We start from the raw sequence: 18,883 nt of genomic DNA, 5'->3' as shown, positions 1-18,883 counted from the left end.
TTGGCGTACGGACAAATCATATCTTAAGATTGCATATGTATTTGATGAGAATGGAAAAGCAATTTATAAGATATATTAAAAGCAAAATACGCGCGCGCGCGATAAAGGGAAAACGGGTGAATGATAAGGAAGTTAGAATTAACCGCTCGCCAAATAAATTCATGATTTCTCGCGATCAATCATTCGCAGAATCGCATGGCGTATAATATTGAGATTAGAATTAATTAATTATTTAATTTTTTGAATATATATAATTTTTGCGTTTTTCTCCCGACTCTGTTGTCATGCATTTTTTAAAAATTCTTGCAAGAATTCGAAACTTTATGTGAATAATAGTTAATAAATATAAATAACCGATAATATTTTCATGGATATATTTGCATCTTTTAGCGATTCCGTTTTGCATTTCATATCTTGTTATTCAATAGACATGTCTTCCCGCTTCATATGCATTTTGCAATGATTGACAAAAGAGACCAGAGAATAACGATGGTGAGCAAATGGAATAGGACGAAAGTAATTATTTGTAATTCAACGCAAGCATCTGCTTCCATGTAGCAATTTATCGTGCCTTCTGTCGTGGCTGCTTTCGGCGATTCACACGTTTATTTTTCTATTTTTTCGTAAACTGTTATTCCTCTCCCACTCCCGCATCCCACAACGGTAATCTCCCCATCTCACGATGTATTCAAACGAGTTCGTAAACGTCTAAAGTAAAAGTAAAAGTAAGATAAAAGTCTCTCACTATCTCGTACTCGAGTATTACCGCATAACGCACTAAATAAATAAATATATATATATATATATATATATATATATATATATATACATATATATATACATATATATATATATATATACATATATACATATATATATATATAAAACTTATAACTTTGTACTTTTCTTGTAGATATGATTATATGTCACGTCTAATTTAAACAATAAAATTTACGTTATTAAACCGGTTGTATTGAGTTTGTAAGTCTATGCCTCGAGAACCCATCAAAGTTCCATCAGAAGAGATCCGCCGCTAATTTTATTCGGGCCAGTTTTTCAAAAGTTCCGGTAATCGCCCCGATTAGGCCCCCGTAAGAGAGAAATTACGTCGGCGCGCGGAGATCTAAGTATACCAAGGCCGTATATACCGTGGAGCACGACCGATTTTTTATAAATTTCCCATAATAACTGTAATCATGCAATCATCCACCCGCATGTATTACCTATGGCGCCGAATTCGGCGCTCTATTCGGGCCCAGTTTCCGTGAAGTGGAAGTATCGCGAATGAAAAAATCGCCTTCCAGCCCCGAAAGTTTTAATGAGAATCGTTTAATGGAGAACATCGGCAATTTCAACAGCATGTTTTTATCGATTATGGAAAAACCGCCGCTGTAATATATCACGTTTAGCAATCGCGTTAAATGCAGGTCAAAATTCTTCATATATCTACGATCGGACGATTTTCGCGGAATTGAACAAATGAGTTTGCTCTAAAAAATATAATTCGCTTCGTAAGAAAGAAACCCCCATAAAAAATATTTTAAAATATTTATGTGAGAAAAAGATTCAATTTTGTATAAAAGAGATAAAGATAAATTGTGGGGAAAAATTATGGAGTAAAAAATTGCATCATAAAAATAATACATTATTTTACATTAAATCACGCCCCCTCCTCGCTCTCTTAAAAATAAATGTCTCGATTATGAGCCTCAAAGTCAGCAAGAAATAAAGAGGAATGAAAGGCAATCATCGCGACGACCAACTCCCTAGTCTCTAGACTTCTAACTCTGTGCCCCGACAAGCGTCCCCGGGGCGAGGACCCACCCACGAAATTCCTGTGCGTCTGTCGAGGACCATCTGTCGATTCGACGAATTCGTTTGAGTTGGTTTGCGTTACGGGATTTTTCGAAATCCTCACCGCGGGCCAAACGATGAGCTCTAATTACCGTCGATGCGCGATGATCGGTCCCGGGGAACCAAGCACGGACACATTGCCCGAGTCCCTGCGGATAAGTGTGGTTTCTATTGACCTTACCTATACAAAATCGTTGCGTAGTCTTCAGGAATGTCCCCCGAGGTGCGACGATGCCTCCTCGCTAATTTTACGTTCTTATTGTGGTTTATTCGATGATATTTGGCAACTCGCATTCTTCGAATTCCAGATAACTATCCATGGTAATGTTTGCCAGCTAGAAAAAAAGCAAGGTCTAATATATGCCTTGTCAGACATTTTTGCGGCATACATTTACTCCATATCTTTGGAATTTAAATATTGCGTTGATAAAAGATTATTTTTAAGATTAGATTACGCATAATGAAAGTAATATATTTTATTTTCTACTTTTGATAGATTAGAAAAATTAAATAAATTTAGCACATTTAAGTAGAATACAAAGAAGATATTAAAGCACTTTACGTATGTTGAACTATGATTTTCTTAAATTTTTTATACAGACAAAGCGTCACGATCATCAACATGTTAAAGACGTGATGAAAATAATTAAGCAGATATTTTTCCGTGAAGAAATTGTATTTTTTTCGTTTTATCCTCACTAAATCGCCCGATTAAAAGAATTAGCCGCTTAGAGGGATTTGTAGTCCTTCGCATCACGAACAAGTGATTTCGCGCTTATGAGCAAGAAACAAGAGACTTAGGAAGAAGGGACGCGATGATGCATTAGGCTAATCGTGCCGTTAAATAATTCATCACGCACGAAGCATTCAAATTAATAACGTATTACGAGAATCACCTCCAATCGAGAACTCGAGCGCACGAATTGCTTTCTGTACACTATCATTTCCACAGAGGTTCTCATTTCTTCTCATCGTGACAGTATTTTCATCAAGTTATCTAATATTTATCTAACATTTATCTAATTACCTAATCTAATATTTGGTATTATATTGTTTACTATTTATATTTTTCATATATTACTGAAAATTTAAATTAAAGAAAGATAGATAATAGAATAGAATGAATATGAATGTAAAGAAGCATAGAGTGAAAGAACATGATAAAAGCATTAAATTAACGTATAAAATGCAAATAAGATAATTTAGAGACATGCTAACATAAAATAGTAACTCATCAATTAATATTTCAATGCCTTAGAAATTCAAATGCTTTAATCTTTACGTTTTATATAGATAAAAAATAAAAAACGTAAAATATTTAAAAACCAAATACTTATAAAAATAAAACTTTTCATAACGTATAAAGAACTAGACTACTTATGGAGAAAATTATAATATATTTTGTACGATGCTGAAATAATATTTCGAAAATGTAACTATTTTTGAAATGATATATAAGAATAAATAAAGTTATGTATTAAGTTACATATTAAGTTATATATTAATGAATAAAATTATAAATATTTAAACATAATTTTACGCAAAACTTTTTTTCTTCTATATAAACGAAATTTATCATACAACTTTTAATTAGAGCTGGAATTATACTTTTGAGAGAGAGAGAGAGAGACGTTTGCCAATTATATTTAATATTATATATTCATATAATCATAATAGAAACACTGTATAACAATTATGTTTTTAAGATTCCAATTTTTGTTCACACACAATGTTACTAATTACAAGTGTCAATTTCTCTCCTGTCAAAATGCGTGTCTTTAAACTCTATCTTATGTACGTTATCCCGCTCTTATTTATTATTTTTTTATTTATTATTTGTTATATAAAATCTTGGACCAATTCGAAGTAGACATCATTATTTAAAAAATATGTGTTTTATTTGATCAATGATAAAATATTCTTAAAATATTCTCTCAGATTTACATCTATCCATTCGTAAGATTTCAAGTTACATTCGAAAGGAGACACGCTCACGAGAGATACGATTGCGCACCGCTGGCAGTCCAAATCGCATTCAAATGAGGAAAGGAAGGGCGGCTCTCGTCGTAGGGCCCCCAAAAGCGAAACGATACACGCGGCGCATCTCTGACCGCCGCGTGTAATCATTCTCGGAAGGGCGATTCCCGTGGCCGGGTAGATGATAATAATAATTTGAATCGCGGCCACTTAGCATACGTGCAATTTGGCGCTTAAGACGATTCCGTCCTCCTCGCAGCCGTCGTCGTCGTCCCATCCCGGCAAAGGTGGACGGCGCGCACGGGGACGTGCCCTTAGTCGGCCTGGCCATCATTCGGACCCAGAAATTCGTAATCACCAACCTGAGATTGAACCCGGGGGCCTGCCCAGAGACACGACTCTTACGGGACCCGAATAAAATGCGACGAAACGCGCGTAATTTACGGGCCCCTCTATTCTACCTCTCCGAGAGAGTCGCCTGGCGCTCTTTCCTGCTTCGCATAAAAGCTCTTCGCGGTACTTTAGTCCATCGTAAATTATTGCGTTAGTCGACGTTGTTATTCTCGTAGTCGTTTAAAGATACATTTTGTGGTAGATGAAGATGAGAAAGGGAGAGAGAGAGCGAGAAAGAGAGAGACCGTGGACACCTACACACTACGTTATTAGCACTCAAATAATAGCGAATAGAACATCGAAGTAACGGAATTGACTAAGGATTATGACAGATAATAAAAATAACTGTAAGAAAGTTAAATTTAGATAGTTGAACCAGACAATAAAATCTAAATTACGTCTTTATAAATGTATAAAAGTTTCTTGTGCGTGTCACGTGTATACACCTAGTGGACAAGATGTTAGCATTTCTTGGAAGAAAACGTTAATTTATTTCTATTTAAATATAGTCTTTAAGCTTTTATAGCCCGTGGCGTTAATACAACTTTGCGTGACAGAAAATATCGAGCGTGACACAATTTTATGTAAAAAACGCGAAGAGAAAGAATCTAACCGGAAATTTCGAGATTATTATAGACATTTGCTCGAAAATATTTGCATGAATCTGCTTGACATGTCTAGCCGTTGATTAATGACCAGACATGCTTGTAAAAGAAAAACAATATTGAAAGTCCAAATAATGAACAAAATTTATTTCGATGTTACAATATATCAATATCGAAATAAATTTTGTTAATACCGACGAGTTTTTAACGAAAATCTAACAAAGTAATCGTTAGCATAATTTTCATCGTGTATAAAATATGGGAAAAATTAGTTATTTATTAGTTATTTAATAACTTGTATGCAAGAAGTATTAAAGCACTAGCTCGTTGATATTACATTGCAGAAAAATAAATGCAGAACCGACAGAGAAGTCTCTTTTAAATCAACATACTCAACGTACTTTTTAGCAATCAAATGGTCTTATGTATTTATTAAGTTATTAAAGAACTATAATTTTTCCATATTTTATAAGAAATTTATTTTTTATAAAAATGATAGTCTGTCATTATGCTTTGTTAATGATTTCCTCGTTAGATCTTTGTTAAAAATTCGTCGATATTATTAAATATAAGAGATATTTGTTATTCTATATTATAACTCGGTCGCTTTTCTTAAAAACATAACTTGGCAGATATTTTGCAAAATTTATTTCCGACAACCTTGCGAGACTATCTAGGACCTTTCGCGATTTCTTAGCTAACGGGTGGAGATCGGTCGCGCATCCTAGCCATAACTCCACGTAATAGCCAATATCTCACGAGAGTCGTACAAACGCGAATCGGTTACTAGTTACTACTTACGTGAGTTAACATGATTTATCGCTGAACGTTAGCCGCTTACGAGGTTGGTAAGAAGAAGCGAGGAGAATCAAGACGAGGGGAAAGAAAGAGAGAGAAGATGAGGCGGATGGAAGCGCGAGGAGGGATGAAGAGCGCAAATCTCTCTTGGGAGGTTTCACTAGAGCCAATTAAGGCCTTGTTTTAATCGTTCGCGCCTAATTGCAGGCTCATTACTTTGTCTCTCGAGGGTAAATACGTCGAGTTAAGTACCCATGTCAAAATAAAGAATACGGACACTCTGGAAATCATCACTGAGCAGGGAGAAACGATAATATTTCAAGATAAAAAAAATTTGAAAGAAATAGTAATATGTAGTAATAGCAGTATATATATATATATATATATATATATATATATATATATATACATATTTTTTTTTTAATTATCTATTCGGTAATATAAATCATTATATAACATTGTACATATAAATTAATATCTAATGTAAAATATAAAACATATTTGGTAATTTTTTTGAGAGACTCGCTATTTGTAAGAAAATATAAATTTTTTAATGCAAGTGTTATTTAAGAAAATCTAAATTAAAAACATGTATGTGATCACAAAAAAATTAATTTTTTAATTTTAGAAACGAATTTAAAAAAAGACGTCAAAAAATAAAAATTTTAACATAAAAAAAAAGAAGTGAATAAATGAAACAAGATAGAAAACAGAGATATGTGCCTATAAAGCCGATCAATTTACTTCTACTATTTTAAAATTTTGTGGGGGGAAAACTTCCAAATAAAATCTTGTATTGATTATTTCTTCCAAATTTAATTGTATTGGATTCTGAATTATTCACTATCAGATTCTCTCGATTTCAGTGTTCCGATTTCTTCTTGATTCTCGATTTCTCTCATAGATTCGCCATCAGTGATGCATCTCGAAATCGAAGGGCTTCGCGCTCCCTTCCAAGCCCGGTCCCCCTCGTTCCTCTTCGAGATGGAACCGGTCGCTCTTAATAACCACCCTCGCAACGCGCATGGCCTAAGGATCAACGGCGCGACCTGCAATCACGCCATAGACAACTCGCAGCGACTCGATCATTATCACGGCCAATAATCACCGGGAGACGTATTCCTCTAAGTGTTCCCCTCCGTTAAAACGCACTTCGGACGCCGAATGCCGATCCGGTCCACCACCGGCGGCTTCTCGATGAGCAAGAAAACGGCTGCTGCTCCCCTCTCCCACCCCGTTCTCCACGATATTTGCCCGTCTCTCGGTCTCTCTTTAACTCACTATTATTTTCTCTGACCATCGGCGATAATCAAGGACCGCAGCCCGTCAGCGGACGGACGGCATCTCTAATCCGCGGCAATTACGCGGAGCGATTAAAAAGATTTAATTGTCCGACGCGCCGGATCCCTCGCTCTAGGAACGTCTCTTCGCCTCTCTTCGTGAGAAGGGCGGAGTGATCCCCGTAAAGTGGAGATAGAGCCCCGCTAGGATTTTTCGTCGTCATTGTGACTCGACAAAGTATATTTTATGGCGGGAGCGACGCAAAAACCGGACGAGCGAAAGATTCGCGAGCTTCTCTATTCGAAAGACGTTGGTGATGACTTTCGCGGTATTTTATGAGAAAAAGGGTAGAAAGGGTTAGATGGTAATGATAACTTACGATGGCGATCAGCGACGAAGAAGGGTAGCTAAATGATATGCAAAGCAGTGCCTACAGATCAAGGAATTTCTACGAAGCAATTATTCTGTACGATAAAAGAAATAATAGGTAGAAATAAATGGTAGCTCTACAAGAGATCAAGCTTATATAACGACAACTGATGATGATAACTTAGCGTCGTAAATAGTGAGCGAAGAATTCAGATGGAGAAATACTTATGGAAATTCTGTCGTCAAGATAGAAGTGTAATTAATTATGGGAACGACATAACGATAGTTTAATTACATTTAATCGTCCATCGTGTAATTATATTTACTGACAAGCAACAAGTGTATCAAATAATGACAACAAATAACTCTTAGCTTCTCCATCCGAGAAATAGATCCATCGCTATCCATTAAAATCGGATATCTTTGGCGATTTTAAGGTTAAAATGTTTTATCATTTTTACACTCCACAAATTTTGAATAATATGTTTATATTAAAAAAATTGTTCTCACAATAGATTTCCTATTGTTTTTATCAAGAATATTAGAATATAAAACGCGCGAACACACACACATATGTCATTTATTTCAAATATTATTTAACATTAAAATATTTTTGCTGATGCATAAGATATAATATGTAATATAATTATATATTTATTATATATCTAACATAATATGTAATTTAATTATATATGGATGAATCGATATTAGAAAATTTCAAATTCCATTGGAAGTTGAGATTCTAAGCATAAATTTGATTGGAATTATTTCAATTTTTTGAAATTCTATTTCCTTTTTCTCTTTCTGTCACATATATTTCTTGTTAATAATGGAAATTATATAAATCAAAGAATTAAAAAATTATTGCATTTGTTCATTGAACAATAATAATTTTCTTTATTTAGCAATTATAGTATTAGTATAAACAAATTTGTTGAAAATAACATATAACGTATGTATTTACAGAGAGAAATTGTTTGAGACATATTACATAATAATATAAAATAATATCACAGTATTTAACAAAAATCTAGTAGATGCAAATACATTACAAATTGTATATAAAATCAAAATATTAAATGATAATAAATATTATATTCAATATATTAATATATATATATATAAATAAATTATGAATATAAATCATATTAAATTATATTATATAATTAAACTATATTATATACACACTACATAATATTAAATTAAATAAATATTAACAATATTAAATTTTATATTTATTATTAATATTTCTATTATTAGTAATAAATGTTAGAAACATTAATAATATACTAAAATACAAATTAATATTAATTTATTATTATATATATTTATTATTATATATGAATTATCTCGTAGATGAGCTACCTCGTTCCCAATATACTCTTCTCCTAACATACATATTTTTTGACTTAATATTAATTTTACTAATTTAAATTAATGATAATATTAATATTTAAATTAATAGTTAATATTAAATACAAATGTATATTAAATGTATCACAAAAATTATTATTTTATTTCTTACACTATTAATTAGTATAAATTTTATTTATATCCTATTATTAATTAATATAATGTAAATTATTAAATGTTAATTAATATAACTTAATTTAATATAATTTATTATTAATATTAATATTAATTTAATATAATTATTTTATTATTAACATTAATAATCAAAAATATTGAAATTAGTTACGTTAAAGGTAATATTTAAAAAATCAGATAAAAATAAAATTATATTAATATAAATTAAAAAATAATAAACAATATAAAAGATTAAGAAGATAAAATTAAAAATAAATATAAGTAATGTTTAGTTTTCTCTACTCTCTAGCCAAAATATAGATGAATATGTACAAGTATATAAAAAGAATGTTCCATTGATTCTGATGATTAGTCAGATGTACTTATGTTTTTTGGAAAAAGCTTTCGAAAATAATTTAAGATATTTGTGATTTCTGACGAACGTCTCTTTATCTTATCTTGAACATGTAATTTCATATGTTTCATATAATTTTTTGAAATGAATTGATATATCTAAAACAGATTATATTATACAACAGATTATATTTCTACATTTTTTGTGAGAATAAGTAATTTAATTTTTGCATTATAAAGAATAATTTTCATTATATTACTATCTGATGCATCATAGCTTTTCATTTTTAACATAATTTACGCATAAATATATTCATATAAGTGCGTAGCGTGTATGCTTGCTTATATGCATACACAATGATAAATACATAAAATCCAAGATAATAATGAAAATTTACCTTTCCAAGATAATAATGAAAATTTACCTTTCTAAGTTGCTCCTCAGAATATATATGGTTTATAAGGTTAGTTATTACTGCAACCGCACTCATTGGCACTCTATAAATACGAAACAGCAAGTTTATAATTAATTCATGTATATAATTTTCACGATATTCTTAGCAAAATACATTTATGGAAAAAAAATTTACAATTACCTTAATGTTATTTTCTCAAAAGTTGCTAATATATAATTAAATATGTTGTTATTCTTTGCATGCCTAGCAATAATATAATGAAAACTAATTGCACGATATTTATTTTTTATCGGTCCATTTTCTTCCAATATTAGTGAACCATAATCTTTAATAGTCATGATTCTTTCAGAGCAAGCCAGAAATTTTAAATATTTATCATTAGAGTCTATCACGTAACTATTATATACATAATGCCAAACATTATTATCCAGTACCATCAAACCGTTACAATATGTCCATTCTTCCCACCATGCAAGAAGTCTATGATTGAAAAAGAAAGTAAGATCTCTTGTTATAAAAATGTAGTTTTTACAGTTTTATATCTATTTTAATCAAATATGAATCATAAAATAAAAAAAAAATGTTACTTTCAAGATAAGAGAAAAATTAAAAATTAAAATCATAATAAGGAAAATTACTTATTCTCTGTATGATTTGCGAGATATTGTTGCAGTTTAGAACCTGCTTCTATCTTGCATTTAAATTCATCGAAAAGACATGCCCATTTTGTGATTTCTTGCCTTAGGCAATTAATAAAATAATTTTTATTTTCTTCATATGATTCTTCGTATCCTATATTCTCAAGAACCTTGTTGAATATTTCCTTCAATTTTTCCTGAAAATTATTTCACAATTATATGATTTGTTGTATTTATGAGGTTAGTTATAAAACAGATATATGTACACAAATATATATAAATATATATCTTTACTAGAAATTTTTTCCTTAATAAAATAAATGTAATTTTAATTTTTTTCAATTCTCATTTTTACTCTCACTGCAAATATGTTATTTATATTACAAAAATATTTACACATATGAATATAATTGCTACATAATTTATGATTTTATGGTATAGTTATATAAAATATATTTCAAAATTTTTGTTTTTACACAAAAATATTCATAAAGTAAATAATAGATGTTAAATTCTGATATTAATACGGTATAATATATTAATACTTTCACAAATTTATATTTTACATTTTATGAACTATTTGCAAAATTTTACTTATTTTCGAAAAACATGCATATAATAAGTAATAAAGAAACTTATTAAACATGTTCTATAATTTTAAAATTTGCCGAATATAATATGAAGAATTGATTAATAAGAAGCTTTTATCTATAAAGTTTACAAATAAAATAAATTATTGTACAGCACATGAAGAAATTTTTCATATAAAGTTAGCAATAATGAGAAGTTTTCATTTTTAAATTTTCTATCTTTTAGCCAAATAAAATTATTACAAAGAAATTATAATAAATAACAAAACTGAATTCTTTTTATCATCCTTTTAGAAATTATCTAAAAATATTTTATATAAATTCATTGTATTTTATATGTAATGATTTAATATATGATATTCTTAATTACGAAATTTATTACTTTGAAATATATTACCTTAATCTCATGAATTTCTGGATCTGATAATAGAAAAATACTAGACATGTGTTCAAGAATTTTGATCATAGGATACCATGCTACATAATCTGTCTCTCGTTCTAGATAATTTATGAGTTCCCAAAATACAGAAGGAGATATTTGATTAGTCGTTAAGAAATAAAACGCGTCATCAATGATTTGCGCACGATTGAGAACATGTATTTTCGTATATTCTATAGAATTTAAGTACTTCGCAATTTTTTTCCAGTTGCTAGTATCATAATTGACACGGTAGTATCCTGTCACACGATAAATAAGTTTTATTATTATATATAATAAATTATTTGCAACATCAAAATTATATTAGTAAAAGAAAGAAGAATTACAAGAAATATATTATTAAATTTTTAAAATTCGTTAGATTTAATAAAAATTTATTTTTTAAATGTAAACTGTTAGTGTAGTTAGAATTACATTTATCATTGCTTAATTCTTTATAGAATAAAATTACATAATTTTATACAGAAATTTAAATTGATTTTAGAGATCTAGATTATTAGATCATGCATGCAAAATGAAATTTAATTCATTGTTAGTTCAATAGCGATAACGCCAAATATTATATATAACATTTTATACAATACCACAAAATTATACATATTTACTGTAACACTTAATTTTTATATGTATTTAATATAACGCATAATTATTTTAAATTTATATTAATACATGAGACAAATGAAAAAAATTATATAATAAAATAAAGTTTTAATTATGTGAAATAAACATAACACGTATAATAAATTTATTGCTTAATGTACCAGTTTGTTGTAAATTGATTATAATCCAACCATCTTCTTTGAAAAGTTTAGATACATTATTAGAAAATAACTCTTTTTTGCGACTGAATTTTTGCCACTCGACATCACGAAACGAAGTCTTACTAAAATCGGGATTATTCTGTGTAGTATAGGTCATAGGTATCCACAATTCACCATCGATCGAACCGGAATTTTTCAGTAATATATTTGTACAACCGTTAATTTGTATTAGTTTCAATACAGGATAATTTTTCTGTTTTGTCCAATCATCCATTTTTTCTATTAAGTTAATCTTATTTTCATTCGATTTATCAAGAGCATTTTGCATAGCAATCCAAAAATCATTAAGTGCTGTCCGATTATTCGTACTATGTTTACTAAATTTAATATAAGATTAATTGTTTATTAAATTTATAATATAAGATTAATTGTTTATTAAATTTAATATAAGATTAATAGTTAATACACGTACACTGTAATAAATTACTTTAGAAAAGTTAAATTCACTTATATAATAGTTAGTTATATATTTAACTTAAATTTAATTTTTGACACATATTTATTAATAAAATAATTAAATACTCACTTTGTATTTAAATAATTTTTAATACCTTCTCGAAACACCTTATCAGTGAGTAGATATTGCAGCATACGTAATATAGGAAATGCTACGATTTATGTTACACAATGTATATAATTAAGAATGTTTAGAGTAAATTTATTTAATAAAATTCGTGAATTTATTTGATTTTACAGCGAAAAAATGAAATTTTTAGCTTTTTTACATATGTATATGTACACACATATTCTCTCTTTTTTTTCTTTCTGTATGTGCGTGTGTGTAATATACATAAAAAATAAATATAAAATTGTTTTTCTTATACGCTTTTAGCGAACATAATTATTATTATATTAAATAACAAATAACTTTACTCATCAATTATGTTTTGAATTTTTTTATGATACATATGTTTCAAAATTTATGAATAATCGTTCAATTACATGTTCAATCTTACCTTTGTGATAACGAAAAGAAGAAGGAAGTGAATTAACTTCAGAATTGTTGATTTCTAAGAGGATTTCATTGAAATAAGAGTTTAAACGGAAAGATTCGTGTTTAATCTGAACTTCAAGCATATCCATCATTCGTTCGTCTAAATTCTAAAGACAGAGATCTTAATATATTAAACAAATGTTGATCAAAAGTAGTTATTGAATAGCAATGTGTACTTATTATTTTACTTAAGAAAAAAATTTAATTATATTTTATGTAGTTATAATAAAAATTTAATTATGTTTTATACAGTTATAATAAATTATATCTAAGTGAAATGTTATAATTTTATAAAAATAAAGTTATATATAAAATTTTTATAAAAAACTGAAAAATTTAGAAATTTTCACTCTAGCTTTAAAGTACAAAAAAATATAAAAAATTTGAGAATTTATTATATCATAACAACTATAAAAAATATTTCGTTTACATAAATAAATTAGCGCTAAAGAAACAACCTTATCAATGATATGAATTTCTAACAATCTAGCAAATCCCTCAATTAACCAAGGTGGTATATTATTCAAAGATTCCTGTGCTATATTATATGCTATAAAGCGTAACACTTTTATTTTCTCATGTGTCATGTTTAATGATATTTCCTTGTCGATAATATAATCTTCTCTAGAAAGAATATTAAGACATTCTTATTGAAAATTTTTGTTATATGTACAATTATTTTAAACATTAATTATACATATTGATTATAAGTATTAAAATTATATATACATGCATAACACACACACACACACACACACACACACACACACACACACACACACACACACACACATACATATAAATTATTAAAATAATATCACAATAATTCACTACAATAATTTTTAATTAATATTTTTGATTTCAAAATGGAGAAATTTATTTGATTATTATATATTATATATTATATACTATATACTATAATGAATTAAAATATAATGAATTAAATATATAATTAAATATATATAAAATGAATTAAAATTATGAAATAAAATTAATACAAATAGGGGAGACCGGGGACAAAAATAACAACGTCATGAAAGTAACAAGCCTCGTAATAAACTACACAATATGTTAAATAATTTATACTATATAGTCAAACGCGTACGCCTCGATTCTCTTCCATTTTAGCTAATTGTTGTAGGGTGATCGCGCCGGTTACACATGCAGGAATGAAATTAGTGTATTTGCATTATTCACCTAAGTATTTCTTGTTTTAGTTTTTTTGTATCTATGCCTAATTAAAGTGTATATATTGACGTAATTATTTGCCGGTGTAATCTTCTAAATTGTATTCATAAGTTTTTATAGTTAATTTGGCTAAGTCTTGCATCATATTTAGATTATGATGCTTTTATTCTAAAAAATGTGTTTGGACAAAAGTAACACGACACTCTGTGGACAAAAGTAACATGTTTCAATGCTTAAAGTATAAGGACTGGTCCCATAATAACTATATCAAAGGCGATTCTTATTACGTATGCCATAATTGTGATATGGAATTGATACCAATCTCTTTTGTATAAATAATTATGATGTAATTTTTACACTATTATTTAGAATTAACAATCAACGTACTTGCGAAAAATTATAGTAGCTCTTTAAATATTTATCATTTGAGATTGAAACATAGGTATAATAATAAAGCAATAAATGGAGTTTTTTAACACATAATCTTTTTTTTTATATCTCTAACGATAATTAATTAGTGACCTAAAAATATAAAAAATGTTACTTTTGTTCCCGGTCTCCCCTATACATATTTCTAAATTATGAAATTTGGAATGTTAAAATAATTTTGTTCTTTTCTTTATATTACATGTTATATTATATGTATTACCTGTATAGGATGAGTCCCCAAGTTATTGCAACTTTTTTTGGGAAATCTGGGATTACAATATAATCTACCTTTGGGATCATTTTCGTACACAACATGCACCATTCATTTTCCAAAGTCAGCGTGAGCAAATGAGTGAAAAAATATATATAATAAAAAATATATACTTTGTATATTTCTTTCTCTTTATACCATATTTTGACATTCCAATTGTGAGACACACCTATAAAATCGATCACCGCTATCGCCATGAAATTAGGAGGCATTATAGGGGTAGTACGAAAGTGTGTCCACATCATATTACTTTCAACTTTTTGCAGATTTTTCACTGGCATATTTGAGAAAGCTGTGTATTTCATGAGATGCTTTACGGAAATGGTAAAGGTAGCTTTAAATTTCGGCTCGTCCCAACATGGAAATAACTGTCGTGCTCCAATTGTCTGCAGATGTGTTGCGATCAACCATCTGTCACATAATAAAATAAATAAAATATTAGAGATAATAAATTTTTAATCATTATTGACATAAAAATATTAGAAATTAAAGATTGCAAACACGATTTACTAATGCTGCTTAAAAAATAATATTTAAATATATATATGTATCTTTCTTACGTATTACTATGTATTAATTGATATTTTAATTTGTTTATTATATAAAGAATTCATGTATAAAAAAATCAAATAGAAAAAATTTTACTTATTCAAAGTTAATTATGTATATGACTATATGTTATCTGGTTAAGTTTTACACAGTAAATGATTTAAAGTTTTCGACATAATGGTAATAGAAATAGTTTGTAAAGCATAATAATAAATAATTTACTAAGTAAATATAAAAATGTTCTCTTAATGTTCTAGCAATTACGTACACTTTATATCCTCTTTCATTATTGTAGGAAGTTCTAAAAAGACCTTCGGTATCATTAGTTGCTTCGCCGAAGAATTCCATGTTTAAGATATAATTTCCGACCAATAATTTATCACTAAAGTGAATAATAAAAATGTTTGTCTTTTTATCATGTGAATAATACGATGGTTTATAGGGCCATTTTCTGTTCTCCTCTGACTGTTGTACATCTTTATAAATCAATGTGGATTTGGTAATAGCTAAGTTCATTGAGTGCAATTCTATTTGTTCAGTTTCTTTACTAATCTTGATGCTGACATTTGATTTACCATAATATATACCTTCCTCAATATTTAATATAAACTCGATATTATAATGTATCGGTTTTATATTATCCGATAAACGATTATTAATTGCAGTAGACAAATCTTTCTTCGAATTTTCAAAAATAGGAGAAGCCGTCACGGCAATAATTGTGCCAAGACTTAATAACAATTTTAGAAGTGCCATGCCAAATTTTATTCTCGATATCTGAAAAATTATTTTCTTTGATAAGAGAAGAACAAACAAAATGTAAAATATAAATCTTTTAAGTACATGATTATTATGTAACAAGAAAACAAGTAAAAGAGCATGTAATTTTGATATTTTTGTACAAAATGCTGATATTTTTATGTTATTATTGCAATAAAAGAATTTGAAGCATATTATTATCGCATAAGGTATTTTGAAAATTATAACGTAATTGTAACGTTCGATTCGAAAATTTTGAAAATTATAACGAAAATTGTAACGTTCGATTCGAAAACATTCGATTATTTTCAAATTATATAGATACATGTATATAATAGATTGATGTATATTTATCAACACGCTACTTTCAAAATCTATTTATCCTGTTTTCAAACAAAATATATCTAAATAAACGAATAGTCGAAAACATAAATAAGAAAGTTATTAAAATATTTGGTTAATTACTTATTTCACATATATAAAATGCAAGCATGATTTGTACATCAACAAATGCTTCGTATTTTTTATCTTATATAAATCTTTTCTATTAACGATAAAAATTGGCAGTAATTGTTCGTTCAATTTATGCTGCTTAATGTAATCTTGAATATTATCATAGGTATTTATTTAAAAAAATAAAGGAAAAGTAAACATATATTAAAGGATATATATGTATAAAGGAAAAAGTAAACATATATTAAATGTTTCTACAACATGTATACACATATACATTGTACATGGGATATCAAATGCAATTAAAATATTAATTAATTAATTTTAGACAGTTAGCAAGAAACTATCTTCATATTATTTTTTATTTTAGCATCTGTTTGACACATAATATTATAATATATGTTTGAAAATATTTTTCAACTACGTAAACTATGTAAAAGAAAGAGAAATGATTGAAATATGTAATGAGATATAAAATGAGATATAAAAGAAAGTTTAATTATCTTGAAATAACTTGGAAAGAATAATCTTGAAAAAATGGAACTATGCGTTCATTGTACTTGTACTTCGAGGTTCGAAGGAAAAAGAGAAAGATCATTTAAATTATTCTATATAGTGTTTTTATCTTTAAAGAATAATATGTGTTTATTTATTTCTAATAACTCACCTTATATACTAATAATGTATGAGGATTAAAAAATAGTTCCTTGTAATAATTAATATTAGCTGCTCTAGAGCAGCGATTAATGTATTATCTCCACAATCTTTTAATATCGAAGATATCTGTTCACTTATCCGTCTCATCACTTTGAGAGGTCATCGAAAACTGATACATCAATATTGGTAACCGAAATAATAAATATGTAATGTGTTATGCGCTATATAAATAACTTCTACAATTGTACACATTGTGCGTCTTGCTAATCGACACATTGTATAGCTTTTACAGAATTAGTACAAAATATCCAAGACTATTAAATATTTATTTCCATACTGTTGATGCAATATTAAAATCACAAATTTCATAAATTTTTGCAAGCTTTAAATTTTATAGATTTTTAAGTTTAATAATGTCTCTTTCAATTTAAAACATTGTTTTCAAGTTGTTAAAACTTTAAGTGCAAATTTCTTAAATTATTAAAATTCCGTTTTTTAACATGGCTAACAAACTCATTATTCTTTGAATTTAAAGTAAATTGAAAAATAATAGTCAAATGACGTAATAGCAATTTAATAATTTGCCTTTCGTAATAATAACATAATATATAATGATATTAATAATAAGAACTTATATTAAAAATGTGTTTTTGTTACACCTGCTAAGTATAAATAAAATTATTATTTATTTAAATATCGTAATCGTTTTAAAGGAAATTTTATTTTAAAAAGAAAGTAAATATATATATGTTGAAAGGGAGAGGGAAATATCTAGCAATATATATATAACAACGCCAAATAGTGTTACAGAATTTATTATAAATCCAGGAATATTATGTATATATATTACTATTGTATAATGCTATAAGTTTAATTAGTATAAACAATAATAGAAATATTATAAATATTAATATGCAAAAATAAAAAATAAACATTAATATTAATATTATATATAATATTTAAATATTATAATATTAAGTATTAATATTAATTTGATTATAATATTCTAAATATAATATAATATAATATTAATATTAATATTATAACATTAATACTAATCACATAAACTTATATGTTTAACATTAATAATAATCTTTTTTAATAAATTAATAATTAATGTTAATATCATTTATAAATATATATTAATTATAATAAATGTCAATGTTTGTTCTTATAGTAGTAATAACTAGAAAAAATATAACAATTGATTATATCAAAACTTATATAAAAATATTATAGACAAAAAAAACGAAAGAATGACAATAGATAAAATATAAATTCAGATAAAAATTTATATAAGCAATATAAGAAAACTTCATTAAAATATTTAAAATAATGTGAATATCTGAATAGAAAATAAACGTGTTTACAAACAATATATAAAGTTATCAGCTTCGATTGATTTAGTTAATTGATCATTTACGCCTTATTTTGTAAGTATTTCAAGATAATCCATCTGATTTTTTATTTCAGATAAACGTATTTCAATTTTGCGTTCCACATTTGAAATTAGTTCTTTTG

General features: G+C 27.4%; 1 protein-coding gene across 1 annotated transcript; it reads right to left on the bottom strand.

Moving 5' to 3' along the window:
• Positions 1–9,798: 9,798 nt before the first annotated feature.
• On the bottom strand, positions 9,799–17,542 carry LOC105248669 (thyrotropin-releasing hormone-degrading ectoenzyme-like; the record flags this gene model as incomplete). The annotated part of the gene is made up of 10 exons (XM_025413948.1): positions 17,373–17,542; positions 15,762–16,270; positions 14,894–15,355; positions 13,515–13,680; positions 13,019–13,163; positions 12,589–12,670; positions 12,003–12,379; positions 11,200–11,480; positions 10,213–10,409; positions 9,799–10,054 (listed from the first exon to the last, which is right to left on the bottom strand). Coding segments are annotated over exons 2-10 (2,454 nt in total), but the record flags the coding sequence as incomplete, so codon positions are not given.
• Between the last annotated feature and the right edge of the window lie 1,341 nt (positions 17,543–18,883).

The sequence above is a fragment of the Camponotus floridanus genome, unplaced genomic scaffold, assembly GCF_003227725.1.
Source record: "Camponotus floridanus strain SB8 unplaced genomic scaffold, Cflo_v7.5 scaffold72, whole genome shotgun sequence".
Taxonomy (NCBI): Eukaryota; Metazoa; Arthropoda; class Insecta; order Hymenoptera; family Formicidae; genus Camponotus; species Camponotus floridanus.
This window is presented reverse-complemented; position numbering and strand designations above follow the sequence as displayed.